The sequence below is a fragment of the Condylostylus longicornis genome, unplaced genomic scaffold (assembly GCF_029603195.1).
Source record: "Condylostylus longicornis isolate FDR11 unplaced genomic scaffold, ASM2960319v2 ptg000037l, whole genome shotgun sequence".
NCBI classification, from domain to species: domain Eukaryota; kingdom Metazoa; phylum Arthropoda; class Insecta; order Diptera; family Dolichopodidae; genus Condylostylus; species Condylostylus longicornis.
In genome coordinates, this window is record NW_026578006.1 from 922,977 (window position 1) to 942,072 (window position 19,096).

Below are 19,096 nucleotides of genomic sequence, written 5' to 3' on the forward strand. Positions count from 1 at the left end.
TATTGCTCTTTATCAGGTAGAGTGTAAATAAATAATAGTACGAAATAGTGATATAAAGAAAATTACCGAATGGGTTGCGAATATTGATATAAATTTTAGTAACGAAAATATCATTAAATTTGGATCTGGCGTGAGAATTGAGAAACACATCGCCATTCCAGTTGAATCTAATAAAAAAAATATTATTAAGATCAATAATATTTATTTAAATTATTCAGTTAGTAATTTTTATATCGATAGTTGTAGAATATCTTCAAAAGAAACTGAAGGTGATGCCGATAATGAGTAATATACTTTTGGGAAAGCTAAGAAATATTCAGATTTATTAAGAATAATATTAAATATTCTAATCGTAATTTATAATAACGGATTTATAACGAAATATAATTATTTTGTTTTCGTTAAATTTTTAACGCTCTTCGTGTCATTTAAGAAAAATAATTTTTACAATGTGGTAATACTGATAGACGTTCATAAAATGTCAATAATTAATGTCATGTGTCATTCGTGATTGAAAAGTTTTTAAGCATATACGAGTATTTAAAAAGTGTCATTAGAAATTAGTTAACAATTTTCGAATTCATAATAAAAAAATTTATAATAAAAATTAGAATTTATAATTTTTTATAACTCCAAAATATTAATTTGCCAATATAGTCATTATGCCACACGGACATTCTCATGGAAATGGTTGCTCACATGAAGCAAGTGGAATAAATAATCCTTTAGAAATGGGAATTGAATATAGTTTGTTCAAAAAAATTGACTTGGAAAATATGGAATGCTTAAATGAGGAAATTGAAAATTCTGGAAAATCTGTTTTCAAACCATTTGAAAAGCGACTAGATTTTACAGAGGTATTAAAATACATTTCACATAAGATGTAGGATTAAAAAGAAAATTTTAGTATGTTAAAAGTGATGCTGATGAAGAACTCTTATTTAATATACCTTTTACTGGGAATGTAAAATTAAAAGGAATTATCATAATTGGAGATGATGATGACACACACCCGTCAAAAGTTAGATTGTAGGTATAATTTTATTCGATGTTTTCCAACTGCTATAATTAAATAGTTTTTTTTTTTACCTCAAGATTTAAGAATAGACAAAAGATGTCTTTCGATGACACGACTTCAAGTGCTGATCAAGAATTTGAATTATCAAGGGATACAAGCGGACAAATAGAATATGCAACAAAGTAAATATTACTAAAAATTAAGTGCCTAAACATAGTATGTCGTTTCGCTTTGAGTATGTTATAATTCTAGATATTAAACTTGATTTGTTTTCAATTGGCGAATTTCTAAATACATATTTAAATTCGAAACACATTAGTATAGGAACTAGAAAATGTGAATGTGCTTGAGATTATTATTAAACTTTTTTTTCAGAATAGTAACTTTTGCTACTGTACATCATTTGAGTTTACATTTCCCATCAAATTTTGGCTCAGAATACACAAAAATTAATTATATCGGTAAGCTTTTAAAATTATAGTTTGAAAAAAATATAAATTCATTATTTTAATAACTTTTATAAATTAAGAGTTTTAATTTAACATTTGGTTTTTAGGTTTACGTGGAGAATTCACTGAAGCTCATGACCATGGTGTAACAATTTGTAATTATGAAATTCGGCCAAATGTATCTGACCATAAAAATAATTTATTTAATCAAGTAAATCATCAAATTCAGTAAAATTTAGCAATTATAAATATGTACTGTGATTTTGATATTATAAATCATAATTAAACAAACAATTTTTATAAAAGGTGTCTTGATCCTTTTTTTTATTTTATAAAAATTAGGTAATGTATGTACATACCTACCGTTTTTAAAATGTACTATACCTGGAAGATAAGTAAAATTGAAATTTATCAGATTTTTACAATATATTTGCGTCTTATGTATATATAATTTTAGACACAAAAATATATTATTATTTGCATATACTTCCAACTTGTAAATATAATTAGTAAATATCTGCTATATTTTAGCTAATCCATAGCACTATTGTAGGATATTTAAAATTTAAATATTTTAGATAAAGTGGGTTGATTTTTTATATTGCACTCTTTGTATATAAAAAATTTGATTATTTTTAACTCAAACAATCCAGTCAGAAATAATGTCTCATCTGATTTATTTGTTAAATTGCGATTGCTGCTATTATTCCACATATGATCATTATGTTTCTGACATAATTTGACCATTCCACATTTACCGCTGAAAAAAATTCATGTCCAACTTAAATTATGACGAAAATCAACTTTAACTGCTACCATTAATGGCACAAAATAAACCCACAATAAATTCAACAATTTTTATCAAATCAATTAGCGATGATATTGAATAACCTGTGACTAAATATTTATATAAATTGATTCATTTCATGCTTTTAAATTTAAACTTTTTTATTCAAACTTTTTATTTAATTAATAGTTATATATTTTATTTTAAAATTATTTCCAAAAATTAAAACAAACAAATATAGAAAAAAAAAATTAAGCTTCAACAGCAAAAAAATGAAATAAATACTGATAAAATTTTTGATGCAGAGTCAACAACATTAAAGAAAATATGTACATATAATGTAGTATGTATTTGAAATCGAGTAAAAAAAAAGAATTAGTTTTTATAAATAACAATTTATAAATATGTTTAATGAAATAGCCTAAACAAATTAATAACAATAGCCTAAACAAATCAATAATATAATAATAACATTCTTTATGTTTATCTCGATACAAAAACTTGATTATTTCGTTGTATTTTATATTTTTAATTAAATAATAGTTACAATTTTGGCTTCAATGAATTATATTCAAATTGTGATAATATACAAAATATATAAAAAAAAATTCAAATATTAATTTTTTATGATATTATTTATGCAAAAATATATGATTAAATTTTAAATGTCTAAATTAAAATTTTAGCAACATAATTTCACTTTAATACTTTAATTTTACATGTGAAAAATATTACATTTATTGCAAATTATTAATATATTAATATTATTTTTATGTTATGTTACATATACATATGTATACTTCCTACAAAATTATTTTTCACAAATAAATGGCTTCCAAATTATATTTTTTTTTTTTTCTTGAAACAATAGTATGATTTTATGCACTTATGGTTTATCAGTCCATTTAAATATGAATCAAAAAAAAAAATTTTTACAATGGAGAATTTATTGAATTAATGTTTTATGATAAATAAAATACCAAAATTTTATAAAATTTACTATCAAAAGAAAAAAATTATAGAAAAAAAAATCGTATTGCTAAAATTTTCCTATTTTCCATGGTACTTCTGAATTAAATCAGCAGAAATAAGTATATATGTATGGTATTTTTAATTAAAAATTTAAATTTAAACAGCAATGAAAACTATATTTCAAAACCCAACCATTACTCTCGTACTGGGATGAGTTTATGATTTTTCAAGTTTACTTCAAATATGTTAGTTAAGATACATCTTTCGTTACCAATTAAACATCAATATTAATGTGAATTATGAATGTTTACCATTTTTGAAAATGGGTCCAATAGTTTGTATTATGAAAACTTACTGTGCCAGCTTTACACTAGTATGAAAGTCCATCGGATTTCTTTTTTTTTTGGTAAACTTTTCAATTAAAAATAAAAAAGCTGTTAAAAGGAAAACTATAAAATAAAATTTAAGCAGTAAGTAAATGAAATTTTTAAAACATGAATGAGAAAAAAAAAAATAAATTTCAAGTTTTTTCAGTGACATTTTGAAAAATTTAAATATTTTTTATTTTTTTTAATTTTTGTTTGAATTCTCTAGTAGACTTACTATGATGACTTTGACGAAAATTTCAAATTTGGAACACATTCATAATTTTTTACATGACTATTATAAGCTATTTTGGCAAATAAAACAAGTAATTTTTGTTGGATTTTTACAAAAACATAAAACATTACGATAGTGTCAAAAAAATTATCAAATTGTTATTAAAAAAAATAATTAAAAAAATTCTTCAAAACAATATTTTATATATTGAAACAAATTTTTAAATTCAATATTAATTTGAAAATAGAAGAAAAATGAAGAAAGTAATTGAGTATAATAAAAAATTATTATTTATATACTTTGTATTTAATATTTTAGAAACTTGGTTTTGAAACTATTTTCAATTTTTATTTAATTTTTTTTTTGAAACAGTTCTATTTGATTTTTTTGATATGGCAGATAAAATATAATTAGATTCTATTTTAGTGATTAAATATTGATATTGGATTAAATTGGAAAATTTTGTGCAAATATATTTTAAATATAATATGAAATTTGATCATAAAACCAATTTATATTATTTATGTATATATATGTATGTATATATGAAGTAATTTTTAATTAATGATTTTTAACTTTTAATAGAATATACATGTAAACTTTTTTCATATTTGTTTTCTTAATTATATAATATATATTTTCATATAATATAATACAAAAAAAAAACATTATTTCTTCAACATTAAATTCTATTGCTTATATAATTTGCAAATATCTGTTGAAATTTTTTTTTTTTAGAAAAAACAATGAACACTTTGAATTTTTTTTTTTATTATTTGTTTTTTTGTATAATATAATTTAAATATTTTTTTTTCTATTCATTCAATATTGTTTTTTTTTTTTTTCGTCTACCTTCACAATAATTTTTATTTATTTTAATTTCTACTAATTGGAGACTAATTAATATATATTACAAAAACTCAGCAGAATTCTTTTTTTACAACATTATATTTTACATTTTACATTTTGCATTTTACATATAAATACATTTATTATTATTATATCAAGAAACTTCAAACCAATTAATTGTTTCATTTAATATTTTTAAATTTATTTTTATTGATACATTCTAATAAAAACTATAAATATATAATTTCATGAAAAAAAGTATGTAAAAATTTTATGATTTCTTCATCACAAATAATGAGGAAAATAAGCATTTTTATAAACTAATATTTTTATAATATTATATAACATAAATGAATGTGTTTTACAACTACATAATAATGTATACATATATATAACGAAAATACATAATGCTAAAACATAAGCATATAATAACATTTTTTATATTCAAACCTTACATAATTTTTGTTTTTTTTTTTACATAATATAGTACTACAATAAAATGATAAAAAGTTTGAATAAAATAAAAGCTATCTTGAATTTTTTTTTTTAAATATTAAAATTATATTTATAATAATGAATATGAAATCACTCATGAATTATTTATCTTTAGTTTTATATAATATTTAAAAAATAATAAAAAAAAAAATAGTATGTTAATGTTATTATTGGAACAATATTTATTTTGTTTTGTTCTCCAAGCACATATTTTAAATGGTTCGAAAATTACATTTTTATTATAATAATGAATTATGAATGAATTTACATAAAATTTAGTATCATTTTTACCTAATGAGTCTTACTTTCATTTCAAAAATTAATATATATATATATATATTTATAATAACGTTTAGTTCAATTTTAAATCAATTTCCAATAAAAATATATATATATATATATATAATATTAATATACATTATTTATTCTATTTATTAAATTAATTTTTTTTCACATAAATATTATTATTGATTAAATAATGAATAAATATTTTTTTTTGCTCCTTTTTTTGTTTTATCAATATACATAATATTTTAATAAAATTTTATTGTTAATGATTTTGAATGTAAAAGCAATAAATGATTTTATATAGTATATTTTGTTCACAATTTTTGAGTTAATTAAAATTTAAAAATTTAATTTCTAAAAATAAAAAAAAATAAACATAAAAATATTATTCCTTTTTTTTTTTTTTGTATATTATGTTCATGAATATTATTGTTCGCTTTTTTATCCTTCTATTAATTATATTAATATAATAACGATGTAAATACATTGTACGATTATATAATTGCATATAATATAAACATATTATTAAATAGCAATATATTATTCAATCTATTTTAAAATCATCCACCAATCGTAATTTCGGCATAAAATTTTTACGAATATTTCTACTACTACTTTATCCAGTATAATTGTTAAATTCTGATTTTTTTTTTTTAAATATGCTTTGATTGACATAAAATTCCACAAAAAAAAAAAAAATTTTTTAATCGAATTCATCTATTTTATTTAATTATTTTAAGCGCCCGAAAATCCATATACTTCTAGAACTCTTATTTCAAAATCACCTGTCGGGCATAATGGTGGATTATTAAATGTTTTACATGCATCTGTTTTACCAAAACGAATATTTTCATCCATCCAAATAGCTTGGCCTTCCCTAAAAAAAATTATACTTTTCTTAGTAATTAATTTTTATAAAGAAAAAACAAAAATTTTATTTACCCTCCACCAATTGTTATCATTTTTGAATCAGCAGCCATAAACAATTCTGAAGAATGTCCTAAGCTTTTGTCACCTTCTATTCCTACCCAAGGATATTTTGCTCTATCAGGATATAATGAAAATAAAAATGTTTCTCCAGTACCAAAATATGCCTGTCTATTACCCCGTTCGTCTTTTAAATTTCTTTCAAACCATCTCGTCGAACAATACGCTCCAAATACCTTAAAAAAAAGTATAAAATAAATCAAGAGATTACAATTTATACCGAACATATCCAAATAACTTTTAAAAAAAATTATAAAAATATTTTTTTACCTCATTATTACAAGTTTTAATCATCATTAATGTTGGCTCATGTTGTTCAACTCTAACATAAAATGTTGTTAAAGAGCAACCATGCTCTTCCGTTGTATAAAGCAATACCGGTTGGTACATTGTTATTCTAACTGGCAGCCATGACCAGAGTGTAAAGAGCTATAAAATATAAATGAATTTTATTATTTTCATACTAAACAAATAATTATAAAAAAAAATTAATTAATTTTTAAAGCAAATTTAAAATAAAAAAAACAGTACAATTTTAAAAAAAATTAAAAACCAAAAAAAATAACAAAAGTTTAATTTATTATAAAACATCGCTACATAAACAAAAAAATTTCTTTTTTTTTAAATATCTAGAGCGATACAAATATAAAAACAAAATAAATTGCAAAATAAAATAAATGATAACGGTAAACAGAAAAAGATATCCTGATCTTTTCGGATTCCGTAAATTGTTGGTTGAATTTAAATTTTTCAATTTTAAAAATTTGATTGCCCACTTAACTTGATACACTTTTCAATCAATCTAAGCGTTTTGGATAAGAATTAATTATTAATAATTTTAAAGATTGGTTAGTAATCTGCTGGTTGATATCAATATAAATATATATTAAATTAAGAATTTAAGGAACTTTATTCAGAAAATATTTTTAAACTTTTTATAAAAACAATCCTTTTTAAAATACAAATCATTTGCGCATGTCGAATGAAACGAATTAATTTATGTGTATAAATTAACACTGCTTCACTTATATTAAATATTATGTATTAAATAAAGTTTTACTGATAGTATCCGGAATAACTGGCGAATTCCAAATATTTTTTTTGTCATATTTATTTCCATTATATTAATTCTCTCAAACCATAAGCTTTTCTTTATATGAAGGTTCAATTCTATTTCTTTATTTCCGAAATTTTAAAGATTATGTGAAAATTTGCCGAAATTTTTAGTATTCATTTACTTAATTAATCAGTACAATAGATTAATAACATTCTTATTGACAATGCAATTTTTCAAACAAAATTTAATAAAAACCTGTTTTTAATATAAAATTTAGATTTCTTTTTATTTATATTCATATATGTATAATAATTATCAGACTTTCTTCTTTTATTTAATTTAAGTCCCTTAATGCAAGCAATTCCAAATATTAAGCTTTAAATATTAGCCGATTTTATTTCGAATTTTAGACGACTCAATTTTTATTTATGCTTACGCTCTGAAATCAATTTACATCTCTCTTAATCGAACAATAAAAAATTATAATTAATCACATTTAGAGTAAAAAAAAGTTCCATTATGCATTCATATGTGATTTAAATTTGGTTGCTGTTTGCTTTCAATTATTATAAGATTACTAACTTACTAACTTTTTATTATTTCAAGCTTTATTTTATATGCATATATAAAAACAAAAATAAGCAATCGTAAAATTATTAAAAACTCTTTTTTTTTCTCCTACAATAAAACCACACAAAATTAAAGAAAAACCTATTCTATATGGGTTCAATGATCGCTTTTACCTTTATATTAAAATTTATAATATTAAGCATTCGTTGTTTAATACTAAAAATTTAATTTTTAAAACGATTTCATTATTAATATTTATTAATTTCAATAAAATTATATAAGTACAATAATTTTTGTTTAAACGGCAACACTTGTTTAAGAAAATCCTAATTTCAATATTTTTTAAAAGTCAATACTAATTTCAAATTTTATTTCCCAAAGCTAAAGTTTACAAATAAATATTTTTATTTACTTATTTTAAAAAATAATAAAATTGAACTAAATTAACAAAATAATCATGAACTTTAATAAAAACACTAAAAAAAAAAAATATCTATATACAAAGAAATAAAAGCAATGGCCGGCCCTTCATAAAAAAAAAAATAAAATTAAATAATCAAAAGTATTATACTTTTATACATAAAAATACATAAATAAAGAAAAATAAAGGAAAATTGATATATATAAAAGACTACAAAACGAAAGGATAAGATAATTTTGTAATAACAAATAAAATTTTAAATTAAAAATAAATAAATTAATTTTCGATCGATTGAAATCGATCAATTTTAACAAAATACTATAAAACATAATGACACATGTGAACTTACTTCATCCTGATCACATATTTGACTTTGAAGTGCTTGAATGGGATAAACTCCCATTGCACGCACTCTATGCTCAGGAGATTGTTGACCCTAATTTTGTTTTATTTTTTAATTCATTCATAAAAATGATTCCAAAATGAGAGCAAAGCAATAATATATAATATATAATATAGAAAAAGATAATCAATGAATGAAAGTTATAAAATGAAAATAATTAATAAATAGTATTTTTATTAACAGGGTGTTTAAAAAAAAAATTCAATTGTGTTCTTTGACAAAAGCGTTTCCATTAAGTACAAACAAAACATTTAATTTTTTCATTTTTATATTAAATATATTTACTTTCATCAAAGAACACCAAAGAACTCTAAACAAATCTATAAAATAATAGAAAAAAAATGTCTGTTTTAAATTGTATTTGTCAAAATTTATGTAGTTAAAAATATATATAAATGTAATTATAAATTTGTGTGTTTGTTGCAGGCAATTTCGCCAACCCAAAAATTGATTTAAAAATTTTAATTTTTATATATTATGTAACATGTGAATTTACGTAAATTGACTACAATTCATTACTACATTCAATTTAAAATAAAACTCAAAAACTTGATATTTATCACACATATAACAAAGTTTGCATATCGATAGGTGTTGTGAGACACCATAATAAAATAGACTAACTATAATTTGAAAATATAAGTAAAAATGCTATACAATTTGTTGCTATACAATTTAGTAATTTTTAATTTATAAGCTGAATTTTATATTAATAGCTTATACATTATAATTCAGCTCGTATTATGCAGTTATTTTCAAATTACTTACACCAATAATTTCAGTAATTTTGAAGTCGGAAAAAATTTCTCATTCATTCGAACAATTTTTTTACTTTGAAAATAGGAAGTGACTTATTTTTATTAATAATTTTAGAAAAAAAATATATGTATATTTTTCAAGAAAAAGTAAAAATACGTAATAGTACATAGCTTCAAAATTGAAGTAAAATTGTAATTCAATATAATTCAGCAATTTCAAATCAAAAGCTGAATTGTGTATTAATACCATATACAGATATATTTTGTTTCAACACGAACTTCGGATATTATTTTGTCCTGCAATTCTACAATGCATAAGTACTCAATTTTTTTATTGTAATTTGTACAAATCTGTACTAAAAAAGAGATTTAATTTCTCCGAGTCGAATCGGTATTAAAATCAAATTTAACCGAAATCACGGTATTAAAAGAAAATTAAAAATTATTGGTTCTAATACACAATAAAGTTTTATTCATATGATCATATAATAAAAAAAAAAGGTCTTATTATCTCAGTAATATTGATTTTGTAATCAACTTGTTCTACTTGAAATTTAATACTATAATTTTCATCCATAATAACGATTTCATGCTCTATTTTAAAAATAATATGTATAATTATGAAATATCTGTTTATAATTATTATAAAATGTAATATGAAGGATTTATTTATAAAATTTTTAATTTTCATAACATTTGTGTGTTATTCATTCGATTAATGTGTTGTATTGAAAATAATGTTTAATATGTACATTAAGTATATTATCATTAATCATAGAGTAAGTAATAATACGATATAAGAGAAAAAACACATTTTATGAATAAAAAATTGTATACGCAAAATTGAATTATACTAAAATAAATAATCTAATTTAAACAAAATATTAAAAATATTTTTATGATACAAAAATACGAAATATGTTCTCTTATATTATTTTTTACTCTATGGCAGTATAGATATAATGAATTTTTATATTTATTAACACAAAATTTCAAGGGAATTATTCAACATTTATGATTATTTGAGCAATCACTATAATTTTTTCTTGTACCTTATCCTAAGTATATAAATTCAATATAATTCTTGTTTTGTTAATGAAAAGCATATTATTGGATCTTTAAGACATACTATAATATTTTTAAAATTATGTATTCAAATTCAAGAAAATGAAAAGAATAAAATCCATTTTCTACTCTCTGAAGATTGCAACTCATTTTAATTATTCCTCTTTATAAAATTAAAATTAATTAACAGATTAAAAAATAAAAATACAATTAAATCTTTTCACTTTTCAATAAGTCAGCAAATTGATCTCAATTCGGATTTATGTAGAATAGGAAATTGGGTCAAATATAAATGTAAAAGTGATGCTCACAATAAACACAATAAACGATGCATTCTATTATACACTCTTCAATTATACAATACTAAAATTGTGCAAATTTTCATTAACAATTTGTTTTATATTATTAAATAAAAAAAAACGCTTGGTTAATTTTTGTTTTATTTCAATGTTTAATTAAACATCCTACTATTACTTATTTTGTTCAAGTAAAATCAAATAAATCTAGAATATACTTGAAACAAGTAATTCGCCTACATCACATTTGGAAGTAATCGAATCATTGGATGAAGCTCCATTTATCTTTAACGGCTTTTAAATGAAAATTTTTACACTACTACAATAAAAAAATAAAAATATCAGTAGAAAAATACGGTCTAAAATGTCAAATTTTTAAAACTGAATTTCGACATGAATAAAGTAAACGAACAGAGTTCATCATATTTGTCAAAGCTAAGTATTTCAGCATAATAGTATAAGATTGCCGAATTTCAACACTGCAGGGTGTTAAAATTTTGTCACACATTTTATTTGTGTTGATTTATATTCATAAATTAAGAAAAACCACAAAAAAAAATAATATGTACTACTAGTTTGTAGTGTTCCCCACTAAAACATCGAATATTAATGGAATTTGATGGCAAATGTAAATTTTTTGCTGTCAAACAAATTGTTTGTATTCCTCTTTATCAATTCATTTTGTGTAATATAAAAATCACTTTAATTGTACGAAATCTTATTCGATTTTTTTTTCAAAAGAATCAACAAATACTAAAAGTTTTTTCTATAATAATTGCAAAGCGGAATATTTTTAATAAATCTAATTTAAATGTATTCATATAAATAATTTGCACTCTCATAAAACTAATTTTAAAAATATATTATGTATGATTATTGTTAGATTATTATTATTTTAAGCAAATATAACACAATTATATTAAAGCGCTCGTATAAATCTTGTGCAAAAATTAACCAATTTTTCAAAATAAAAAAAAAACTAATACGATCATAAAACACTGAAAACATAAAATTAATTCATTCATTTTAGTGTATTTGGCAAATATATTTAAAAAAAAAATACGCTAATCGTTTAAAATAAATAAAAAATCATTTCTAATTTGTAAAAATTATCAACAATATTGCCGATGACATAAATTAAATAAGGTAAAAAATATCATGAAATCGATATAAGCTAACGCATATAATCGATATAAGATCGATAAAAACCTCTAAAAACCACTATAAATTGGAGGATTTTTGATTATCCGGAAAAAAATTTAAGTATATAAGATAATTTTTACAAAAGCGTCAAAATTTTCGGGTAAAACGTTTTAAAAAACTTATAAAAATTGTAATTATTCTAAATATTTATGCCTCTATTTTAAGAAATTCAAATTATTAAGTAAATTAACTGGGTTAGTAAACATAACAGTATTATTTTATTTTATTTAAACAAAATACAAAAACATAACAAGTTTTTTTATTTTTTCAATAAATCGATTCAAATAATAAATAATTATTTGGCATACCAAATTACGACACGTTTCATGAAAAACTGGTCGCTATAATTTCACATTTTAAAGGAAGAAAAAAAAAATTTATAATTTTAACAAAATTTATAAAGGAAAAAGGAGAAAATAAAATTAAATAATTTTCTAATAATTATTTATTTTGTTATTATACTTAAAAAGCTATTGAAATTTTCATTGAATACTTTTACCTAACAAAGCTAATTACATATTATATACACAATATCCTATAAAAAACGTAAACATTATTTGAAAATAATACAAAATTTTAAAAAGTGACGACAATAAATTAAATCGAAAATTTCGATTATTAAAAATAAACCAGTGTGCTATGTGCTGCATAGCTTTAATAATAAAACAAAAAACAGAAATTGAAGTTATAGTAAAAAAATAAAAAATTCTGATACTAAAAGCGATCTTAGCAAAATAAAATTTCATACAAATCAAGAAAATATTCAGAAATATTGGAAATACGCTATAAACAGATAAAGGCGCTCATTCGAAGAAATCAATTCTTTATACATTTTGGTAAACATTAAATTGCTGCTAAAGCAATAAATAAATATGAACTTAGCAAAGAAGCAAATACATTTAAATGTGTTCGTATACTTATTTAAAATTTGAACTGATTTACTTAGGCAGAGGTTTTTTTTACAATAAAATCTGAATTAAATTAAAAAAATCAAAAATAACCTATTTTATCTTATTTTAATTTTCAATTTCAGTATTAATTTTATGAAATTCAGAATAATTTCAATAATAAAAATTTAAATAAAGTGAAATAAAAGTAAAATTAAACTAACTTAGAGAACATAATAGGAAACATTTATTAAATCTGAAAGAAATCTACTAGAAAACTATGAAATAATGCCCATTTAGAATTTGTAAAATAATTGTTTTTTTTAAAGAAATTACCACTGTTCTAATTTAGATTTTAGATACATAATTAGATACCATCAATAAAATAAAAAAATAATTGATAAATAGAGAAATAGAGTTTAAAGACAAAATTTGAGTACACAAAAATTAATTGCTAAACACTCATCTAATTTTATAATATCGTAGATTTGGTGTCAGTGAGTCATATTCCAAAACAACAAAAAAAGAATGAAGAAAAAAGATAAAGTATTATTATTCTTTCATATAATTATATCAATAGGCGACACATATTAAGGACATGCGAAAAAAATTTTATATATTCAAAATGAACAACCTTAACAACAACTGAGTCTGAAAAAGAGAGAATATTTCATTATAAAATGAAAGTTATACATAAAATCAATTCAATGATTTAACATTTCTGATTTAAAAAATATGTAAATTTTCTTTCTTATTTCTTTCTTATTTTCGTAACAAAAATCGATTCAACAGTTCATTCTATAGAAACTATCTTATTTCAAGTACTTCAATAAAAATTCATATGTATGTAATTAATTTTTCAGTACCCTAGACACACAAAATTTTTTATAACCATGATTATATTCCTAACCCTTCACTAAAATTAAACTCCAGTTATTATTAATAAAAATTAATAAATATTTCTTATAAGTATATAAAAAATAAAAATTACCTCTTTAATGGTCAATGTGTTCGACATCATTTGAATATTAACTTGTGATTGACTTGATGGTAAATTATCGCTAGAACGCGATTTAATTAGCTGTTTTGATCCGCTTATAACTGATCTACTTTTTAGTATCATTTCAGTCTTTATAAATATTCTAGATATATACGTTGAACTTAAATATATACAAAAAAAAAAGATTAAAATAAAAACTAATAAATAATTATAAAATTTAAAATAATATTTTTAATGTTTTAAGTTTGAATATTTAGCAAAGCCGAATGAAATCAATTAATTTAAATATTTCTCATGCATATTGTGAATTAAAATTTTTTGCCACAAATATAATAATGCGTATGTCAAAAAAAAAAAATCAAAAACAAAAGCGCCATCTTTCTGAAATTTTTACAGTATTTAAATAATTAATTGTGACAGTCACCGATAGTGTTATGACAAGTTTGAAATATGTTTGTAACAAAGTAAAACGTGCAATTAAAAAATTAGAATTAATTATTTTACAAGATTAAATTTCATCTTAAATGTGAAAATCGATTACGGCTTTAATACAAAATTATTATAACTTTTATACATTTTAAAATATATTTATACCTTAACGCCCTAATACTAAAGGCGGTACGTAATAATTTTGTAGGTGATACTTGTATATTTTTGCAAAATTTAATTAATACATTATCAATGTCATTTTTAATATTTTCAGCATTCCATTCATTATTTGATGAAGATGTTGATTGCTTATGGAATAATATGAGTATAGCTAATGCAACACGGTAAAATACTTTGATCCCTTCATGAAAATAACAATCCATAACACGTACTAAATGTTGAAACGGTAAACCAGCTAATATCCACCAACACCAATCCATAAAAATTCTTTCTAATTTTTGACCGGGACATATTCGTTGTAGATGAGCTACAGCAGATTTCTAAAATAAAAAAACAAATATTTAAAATTATAAGTAATTATTGCTGAATTATATTGAATTTTTAAAACTTATTTTGAATTTAAAATAGAGTAATGAAACTTTCTAAATTTAATTCTATTTTTTTGGACATAAATATATAACCAAATGTTCATGTCGATTTCTCCATTATGTCCTTTAACATAAAAATATTTTTTATTTACCGCATGCTTTTTTGCAATTTGCATCACCGTTTTCCATGTAACTTCATGTAATAATTTCGTTTGAGTAATAAAAACTTTTTCCTTGGAAGCAACTAAGGTAGCCAAACAATGATAACATTCCTCCTCTAAAACAATTAAAAGAAAAAATTATAAAATTAAACAGTTGTTTGAAATTACTATTAAAAAAATTTATTAAAAATTATAAACGTTACCGTAATTATTAACGTTATATAAAATTTGTATTCTCATCTCACCTGACATAAAATGCAATAACACAGCTGTAATTGGATATAAAATTGGACTGAATGTGATGTCAGGACATGCATAACCTAAAACATTTACAATACGATCAGCAACTGAACGTCCTTTTCGTGTTAAATGATATGGCATGCAATGTGATGAATCCACAAATGGTGGTAACATAATTGGCTTCTCTGGAAGTTCTGTTGTACCAAATACCTAAAAATATAATAAAAAATATAAATATTAATCAAAAATATTAATGTTACTTTTAAAATACATAATATTACAAAAAAAATATTTTTTATTTTAATTTTGTTTAATAATTTCATAAGACATTGAAACTCTTCAGAAAATTATCGCTAGTTTTACAAATTAACTTGCGATTAAAAACTTGGTTACTTTTACTGATATAAGCATGCAATTCTGGCAATTTTATTCCAAATTTTATGAATATTTTTTTAAAATTTGAACAATTATTTGAAATTTACACTTAAATCATATAAATTTAGTACATATTTGACATTGCTAATAAATAAATTACATTTAAATTCAAATACAATTAAAATAGAGTGCGAAATTAATAACTTGGATTTGATTTAAAAATTTTCTGAGGAAAAAAAAACTTTTAAGCTAAGAACATGTATTTAAATCTTTATCAATAAACTTGAAATTTATACTGGTCTAAACTAGAGCAGTAAACAAATTTAGCATATTTATGCATATTTACTCTCCTAAATTTTTATAGAAAAAATAATTTTAAATAGAAATTTTTTAAAATTACCTGATTAACCATGTCCCAATAGAATCCATCTAACATATTTTTACCACTTTGATGTTTATTACATAATGCTGGCCATAATTGAGATCTAATTGGTGAATTAATTGGCCAATTATTCTCACGAATTATTAGCTTAACATCACGTTTCCTACCTTGCTGTATTAAGGGTTGAATTTCAGCAAAAGTTTTTAAAATAATTTTTTTCCCTAAAATAGAAAAAAAGATAAAAAAATTAATATAAATATTTAGAATCAAATTTTTTTTTTTTTAAATTCTGTTGAAAGTTTTTATGTCAATATTAATATTTTATACACAAAGTCACAAGTACTTGTATAATATACAAGTACATATACATACACAAAAATATATAAAAATAAAACTAATTAGATTTTTTTTATATTTAAATGCTTTTTATTAATAAAAAAGAAGAAAAAATTATCAAAAGAGCGATTGTTTTCTTTTTTCTTATCTCTCACAAAATTAATTTTAAATAACTTAATTAAATAAAAAAAAATACAAACAAACTCAGTAAGTACACACATTACAATCGTTTTTGATAAGGAATAATCGTAGTTTCAATAAACTTGTCAATTTTATGTACTTACATACTTATTTATTTATATTAAGAAAAAAAGTAATAATTTTTCTAGATTAAAAATTGTTATACATATATTATAAATATACTCATACATACAGGGTTATTCGTCGAAAACACAAAAAAAAAACTATTTTTTAGGGTTTAGCCAACAATTACTTTACTGAGAGTTGCTTAAAATGTAAAATATGTTTTTCCGTCCGAATTTTAAGTCTCTAAATCTTATACATAAAATATGGAACATTTGCTTCTATACTTAATCCGTAATGAATAATGATAATTACTAAAAATAATTAACAACATTAAAAAATCCGTCTAATAAATCCACAGAAATACAATTTTTTAAAATCATTTTTTTAGATGTGTTTTCATTCCGTGATGCCCGAAAAGAAACCCGTGGATTTTTCCCTAATGCATTAATTTTTTTGAACCTACTGTTTATAATCACCCAGAAATTCTTTAGCTTTTCGAAAACGTGCATGGCTTCAGCAAAGCTTTTGATCACACTCTATTATCACCCATTTAATGGTTTTTGCATTTCACATTATCTTCTATCAATTGATTTGAATAATATTCTTAAAAAATCAAAAGCGATGAAGATTATTCTCCAATATAAAAGAATTTACAGAAATTTATTCAATTTTGTTTTTAAATACTGGAGTGCATTATAATTCTTTCTTCTTTGCTTTTACCTTTTCATTTTATTTTCTTTTTAACTTCAATTTCATTAAGAATGCATTATAATTTTAAATTCAAAAGATAATTTATGAAAAAAAAAAGATTTAAAAAATTTGATAAATCATCAATCGGCTTCAACGGATAATAATGTTGAGGATAATGAACTTATCAGACTCTAGACTCATTTTAGAAGATGTTACGCCAAAATTTATGTAATAAGAATTTCTTTGAAACTCAATTTTCATTTTAAAATGTTCTTATTTTAATAAAAAGAAGAGAAACTTAATAAACAATTGTGATTTTGTCAAAATTTATTTCATATTTTCAATTCCTCCTTTTTTTAATTTTTATTAAATATCATTGGTAGTTGGTTGATTGACGTGGCCGGATAAATCATTTATACTTAAAATAGAATAAAAATTTTATGGAATCATACACAAAAATTAGTACCTAACTGAATTTTGTAACAATGACGTTTAATCTCAGTTGTATTTGACTTTTAATTATACCTGAGTTGAAATAGAACAAAATTCAAAGAAATTTCTTTATTTTTAATTATGACTCACTTATGAAACAAAAATTTCGTAAAACCCCCTACACGTCCTTATAGCAACTTTGTTACTGTTATATACATATATATCTGTATACTTCTATTATAACTAAGAAATATGTATATTATATATATACATATACACACATACGTATATAGTAAATAATAAACGAAAAATTGAATTGTAAATGTTTAACAAGGGTAAACAAAAAATATATTCCTTCTTATTTTTATACTGACTTATTCTATTGAAAAAAAAAGGTCAGTTAACTAAATATGAACAAGATATAGGTTAAAATAAAAAAATCTACGGAAAGTTTTAAAATACTTTTAAAAGTTTTAAAATTTATTACTTACAATTTATTTTTGAGTTCCAATGAATTAACGTAAAATAATAGAAAAACTCAAAAATTAAATTCTATTTTAAGCTTTGACTTTTTGAAATTAATTTAAAAAGTGACAATACGTTGCTAAAATATTGTAAAATTTTGTTACTCTTATTTTTTTGAATATAATAAGTAAGACTTTCTAAAGAAATTGCATAACATTGACCAGGTATGGCAACACTGCTCTTATTTTTTGCCCTAGGTTTGACATAACAAATAATATTGCCGAGTAACAGTAAACTCAAATATGAACAACGGTATTTGAAATTAACAGCCTGATCGTGTATCACACTAATTTACTCATTCTTTATTCACTTTCAAATCATAACTCTCTGTATTTTCTAATAGATATTTCATTTTTTCAATAAGATTACTCTATAAGATTGGATTTTTGCATTTTTTCTCAAATTATCAACAGAAATTTTCAAAAACAAAGTGAATAAATTTTGTATACATTTTATAAAAAAAATAAACGAGATACGCAATACCGAATAATTCTTCTCACTCGAAAATTACAGCGTACTTAAATATATAATAGTTACTCACTTTTTTCTCATTTAATTGAGATTCACCTTAATTGTTTTAATTTTACATTGTTTTATAGCAAAATTACTTTGATCAAAATTGCTCAT

At 21.3% G+C, this 19,096-nt stretch overlaps 2 protein-coding genes across 6 annotated transcripts in view; one reads left to right on the forward strand and one right to left on the reverse strand.

Annotated features, from left to right (window-relative positions):
* Positions 1 to 598: 598 nt before the first annotated feature.
* On the forward strand, positions 599 to 1,770 carry LOC129608890 (PITH domain-containing protein CG6153). The gene is made up of 5 exons (XM_055520661.1): positions 599 to 857; positions 908 to 1,029; positions 1,096 to 1,200; positions 1,394 to 1,479; positions 1,575 to 1,770. The coding sequence occupies exons 1-5, from the start codon at positions 663 to 665 to the stop codon at positions 1,697 to 1,699; spliced, it is 633 nt and encodes a 210-aa protein (XP_055376636.1). The 5' UTR covers positions 599 to 662; the 3' UTR covers positions 1,700 to 1,770.
* Positions 1,771 to 5,712: 3,942 nt separating this feature from the next.
* Positions 5,713 to 19,096, reverse strand: part of LOC129608846 (GTPase-activating protein skywalker) — a 38,884-nt gene continuing 25,500 nt past the window's right edge. Inside the window, exons 2-11 of one of the 5 annotated variants that reach the window (XM_055520596.1) lie at positions 16,259 to 16,461; positions 15,489 to 15,693; positions 15,235 to 15,359; positions 14,700 to 15,034; positions 14,097 to 14,265; positions 12,527 to 12,559; positions 8,843 to 8,929; positions 6,716 to 6,874; positions 6,401 to 6,621; positions 5,713 to 6,335 (exon numbers count right to left, since the gene is read on the reverse strand). In XM_055520596.1, coding sequence (XP_055376571.1) covers positions 6,194 to 6,335; positions 6,401 to 6,621; positions 6,716 to 6,874; positions 8,843 to 8,929; positions 12,527 to 12,559; positions 14,097 to 14,265; positions 14,700 to 15,034; positions 15,235 to 15,359; positions 15,489 to 15,693; positions 16,259 to 16,461 — 1,679 coding nt within the window. In that variant the 3' untranslated portion in view covers positions 5,713 to 6,193. The remainder of the gene's footprint in view (positions 6,336 to 6,400; positions 6,622 to 6,715; positions 6,875 to 8,842; positions 8,930 to 12,526; positions 12,560 to 14,096; positions 14,266 to 14,699; positions 15,035 to 15,234; positions 15,360 to 15,488; positions 15,694 to 16,258; positions 16,462 to 19,096) is intronic. The other 4 variants (XM_055520599.1, XM_055520598.1, XM_055520600.1 and 1 more) reach the window with 4 other exon arrangements.

Excerpts from the sequence above, each read along its gene's own strand:
- LOC129608890 (XM_055520661.1), top strand. The coding sequence starts at position 663 with ATGCCACACGGACATTCTCATGGAAATGGTTGCTCACATGAAGCAAGT. Across the intron at positions 858-907 it reads AGCGACTAGATTTTACAGAG|TATGTTAAAAGTGATGCTGA; the intron begins GTATTAAAATAC and ends AGAAAATTTTAG. Across the intron at positions 1,201-1,393 it reads CAAATAGAATATGCAACAAA|AATAGTAACTTTTGCTACTG; the intron begins GTAAATATTACT and ends CTTTTTTTTCAG.